Here is a 4,766-nt window from a genome sequence, read left to right on the forward strand (position 1 = left end):
CTTCTGTAATTTTGGAATTTTTTTCTATAGTCATGTAAATTGATCAGGGCACTTGTAGTCTGAATGCATATTATAGTGGCTTTTCATTTTTAATATTGACTCCATCACAAAAATTTTCTAATTTTTTTTTCTCTTTGTTCTTCCCATAATATTTTTGATTACATCTCAAAATAGAAATATAGCCTCCTGATTTTTAGAAGGTATATCTATTTATTGAAAGAAAATATAAGTGTGTAAAATAAAGGAAAAAAAGAGAAACAGAGAGTGTACTTTTGGCTTTGAGGGGTAAGGAGAAAGTGGAGGATGTTGCTATCAGAACCAATGTGAAAAGACTAAAAGAAGAACATTGAGTTGAATCACACCAAAGATAAGTACAGGTGAAAAGTAAAGGGAATTTAGAACAAAAAAAAAATCTTTGGAAAATTGTTCTATTTTACTTTAGAGCTGTGATGCATTTATTTTAGATTTTTAAATAAAGATCATTAGGAGGCATTTTCATGAGTCCTGTACCTTCCCTGATACATAGTGGTCACTAAGCAATTTGATAGTAAGTCTGTGAGTATCTTACCTATTGTGGTTTGTGTTTTTTAATTTGTTTGTTCTTTTTGTACCAAGGATTGAACCTAAGTGGTTAAGGGGCACTTAACCACTGAGCCTCATCCCCAGCCCTTTCTATGTTTTATTTTGAGACAGGGCCTTGCCAAATTGCTGAGGTTGACTTGAACTTGGGATCCTCCTGCTTCAGCCTCTGGAATCTCTGGGATTACAGGCATCTGCCACTGCACCCAGCCTATTGTGATTTTTAATTTTTTTTTTATTTTGCATTTGTTCTAATTAGTTATACGTGACAGTAGAATGCATTTTGACACGTAACACATAAATAGACTATAACTTCTCATCCTTCTGGTTGTACATGATGTAGAGTTATACAGATAGTATAATCATATATTCACATAGGGTAAATAATGTCTGATTCATTCTAGTATCGTTCTTACCCTCATATTCCCTCTCTTCCTTCGCTCCCGTCTGTCTAATCCAAAGTACCTGTATTCTTCCCTAGCCCCAATCCTTATTGTGAATTAGCATCCACATATTACAGAAAACATTTGGCCTTTGGTTCTTTGGGATTGGCTTATTTCACTTAGCATGATATTCTCTAGTTCCATCCATGTACCAGCAAATGCAATGATTTCATGCTTTTTTAAGACTGAGTAATATTCTATTGGGTATATATGCCTCAATTTCTTTAACCATTTATCTGTTGAAGGGAACCTAGGTTGGTTCCATAGTTTAGCTATTGTGAATTATGCTGCTATAAACATTGATTTGGCTGTGTTACTGTAGTATACTGATTTTGAGTCCTTGGGGTATAAATTGAGGAGTGGGATAACTGGGTCAAAATGGTGGTTCCATTCCATGTCTCCTGAGGAATCTCCATACTGCCATCTGTGTTTTTGCTGCTCACTTCTTCTGTGGTGCTAAGGATCCAACCCAGAGCATTGTTATGCTAGGCAAGTGCTTTACCACTAAGCTACACTCCTAGCCTGTTGTTATTGTTTAAGGTGCCTACCCAGGCGGCAACACATCAAAGTCGGTATTTCTTCCTTTCTACCCAGGCCTCTTATGTAAGGAGCTGAAGGGGGAATAAAATATACAGGATGAAAAGATGGCAACGTTGCCACCCCCAGGACCTCAGAGCTTTGTCCACTTCACAAAACAGTCCCTTGCCCTCATTGAACAACGCATTGCTGAAGAAAAAGCAAAGGAACCCAAAGAAGAAAAGAAAGATGAGGAGGAGGATGGCCCAAAGCCAAGCAGTGACTTGGAAGCCGGCAAGCAGCTGCCCTTCATTTATGGAGACATTCCGCCCGGCATGGTGTCAGAGCCCCTGGAGGACCTGGACCCATACTATGCAGACAAAAAGGTGAGTTCTTGGGACATCAATGGCAGGTTTCTGTGGGCTTCCTTCTGTACAAAAACAAACAAATATTTAAATTGAGGTTAACTTGAACTTAGTAAACGTATCATCATCAAAATATTAAGTTAAATACATATGTAGTAAGTTCAGAATATGCCCTCAAAATATATTAATGAAATATATTTTTCATTAATCCAGATTTTAGTGTTGCTAATTTGGTTTCTTTAGTCTTTTTAAAGTGTTCAGTAGTGTAATATTCTGCCTTTGTGGATATGACACACTGATCCCCCAAATTTCGGTCTTTATTTTTCCTGCTCATAATTAATTTCTGATTGTATAAACTCAAAAATTTCATTAAAATGTTTAATACAAATGAAAATTTCTGATTTAAAATTTTAAACACAAAACTCATTCTTTTTTTTTTTTTATTTTTCAGATTTCGAGAACAGGGTAGCTTGAACTTGCCAAGGCTACATAGCAATGTTATGACTTCCATGCTAGCTCGGACTCTTATCATCACCACCTGTGATATAATTGTTCACATTCTTTCTATCTATTTGTAGAAAGAATGGATGAATGGATTTTTTTTTAAAGCATGGGGTATTATTGCTTAAGAAAAAATAGTTGTACTCAAGGATTACTTATTAATTTTAAAACTGATATTCAATGTGAAAGTGAATTTTATATCACATTTAGACATACCTGATGTAGTGAAAGGGAACAGGAAAATAAGAGCATGTGAAAATAATTGTTTCTGATTGGCCTCTTGAGCACTTGCTGCCTCTTACAAATAAAAGGGCAAATTCATGAAATTATCTCCCTAGCTGGGTTAATGCTTATGGCCAGAAGCCCACTGATAAACCTTAAGATAAATTCTGTAAGCAACATAATGAAGGCTAAGGCAGTGACTTCTAGATGACACAAATAACTTGGCTGCCATGTCAGGGATTTAAACCTGGTCTTTCTGATTTCTAGGGCAATGGCTTGGGTTGTTTTAATGTTTTCCTGTAGCAATTATTTTCTCATTTGTTTTTCACTTCTCACATACCAAAGTGATGGATAATGCCATTTGTTACACAATGGATATAATATTTTAAGAAAGCTTATTTTTGCTTTTATTATTTTTTAAAATTACCATGGATGGTTGGCAAGAAATTTTTTTTAACTTATAATGTTTTAATTTTAGCCATTACTATTATTATAATTAAAATAGGGAAATTGAACTGAGTGATTGGAAGGATTGTCAGCAAGTATTAAAATTCTCAAAATTTGATGATTAAAATTAGAGATGCTACTTTCTGCCTGGTTAGATTAAAATGCAGTATAATGGGAGAGAAAGAAGTTATATTTAATTGTTTGTTTAGTCATTTATTTTTATTTATTTTTTTAAATTAGTTGTTCATAACATTACAAAGTTCTTGACATATCACTGGGGATTTAACCTAGGGGTGTTTGAACACTGAGCCACAGCCCTTTTAAATTTTTTTTTTTTTTTTTTGAGACAGTGTCTCTCTAAGTTGTTTAGGGCTTCACTAGATTGCTGAGGCTGACTTTGAACTGGTAATTCTCCTGCCTCAGCCTGGAATTATAGGCATGTACCACTGTGCCTGGCAAAAATTGTATTTTAACTAATTTCAGTAGCAACAAATTATTGTTGCTATTGAAGAGATATGTGAAAAAGAGAAAACGTAGTATTTTGGAAGCATTAAGAAATGCATGATTATAAATATAATTGAAAAGAATCAGAGTTCATTGGTCACGGTGATATTGATAGCTGTGTTGTGACACTGAAAGCAACTTGCCTGAGTTCAGTGGCAGTATTTTTTAAAGATGACACTACCAGGTGAAGCCCAACTGCTGTTATCATGTGCTAGACTGAAATTTTACATTCTTAACTTCATACTGCTTTCTTTTTGCTCCTGCAGACTTTTATAGTATTGAACAAAGGGAAAGCAATCTTCCGTTTCAATGCCGCACCTGCTTTATACATACTGTCTCCTTTCAGTCGTCTGAGAAGAATATCTATTAAGATTTTAGTACACTCATATCCTTTCCAAAATATATACTTGAAAGATATTGGAGAGCAAAGTTTTTACTACTGTATTAGAATATAGGTTTTAGTCCTTTTGCATCTTGAATGACCCTGGTTTTAATTTATGGATTTCAATATAAATCAGTGTAGATCTCAGGATTAGGAGAATGTCATTATTAGCATTTTTATAATATTACTTTTATTTATTTTTCAAAAAACCAAAAATAAGAAAGAAAGAACCAAAACTATAAGCTCCTTTATATTCTTTTCTAAGGAAAAGTTGTTCATATTTCAACAAGTATTATCATCCAATATTCAAAGTTCCTATTGTGGTCTCTTGTGTTCCTTGATTCTAAGCTACCTTATTCAGCATGCTTATCATGTGCACTATTCTGACAAACTGCATATTTATGACCATGAGTAGCCCTCCAGAATGGACCAAAAATGTAGAGTAAGTGGATATATGTATATTTTAATATAGTTTCACATTATCATTTTCATCCTTTCCTTTCCTGCTAGAAAGTTAGCTTCATAAAAATCATGATGTTTATCCTCATTCTATTTCATTTTTTTGGAATGGCGAACTCATTCTATATAGTTGCTTTTCTTTAATTTGTTTTTTCTCAATGCTATTATCTCACTAGCAGTAGACTAGAATAATATGATACCAGATTTTAAAGAACAAACTCATCAGCTCCCTTGTCCTGTTCTTAAACATGTCATCTATCTCTTGTTTTTGAGTGTTTTTGATAGGAGGAACCTAGGAATTTTCTAGGCAGACTTAATACCTATGTTCTTGGTTATTTCAAGTATCTC

General features: G+C 34.1%; 1 protein-coding gene across 5 annotated transcripts in view; it reads left to right on the forward strand.

Annotated features, from left to right (window-relative positions):
• Positions 1-1,666: 1,666 nt before the first annotated feature.
• Positions 1,667-4,766, forward strand: part of Scn9a (sodium voltage-gated channel alpha subunit 9) — an 82,947-nt gene continuing 79,847 nt past the window's right edge. For all 5 annotated transcript variants that reach the window (XM_076866426.2, XM_076866427.2, XM_076866429.2 and 2 more), the window contains exons 1-3: positions 1,667-1,924; positions 3,844-3,962; positions 4,312-4,401. In XM_076866426.2, the coding sequence (XP_076722541.2) occupies positions 1,667-1,924; positions 3,844-3,962; positions 4,312-4,401 (467 nt within the window). The remainder of the gene's footprint in view (positions 1,925-3,843; positions 3,963-4,311; positions 4,402-4,766) is intronic.

Source organism: Callospermophilus lateralis, chromosome 9, assembly GCF_048772815.1.
Source record: "Callospermophilus lateralis isolate mCalLat2 chromosome 9, mCalLat2.hap1, whole genome shotgun sequence".
Classification (NCBI taxonomy): domain Eukaryota; kingdom Metazoa; phylum Chordata; class Mammalia; order Rodentia; family Sciuridae; genus Callospermophilus; species Callospermophilus lateralis.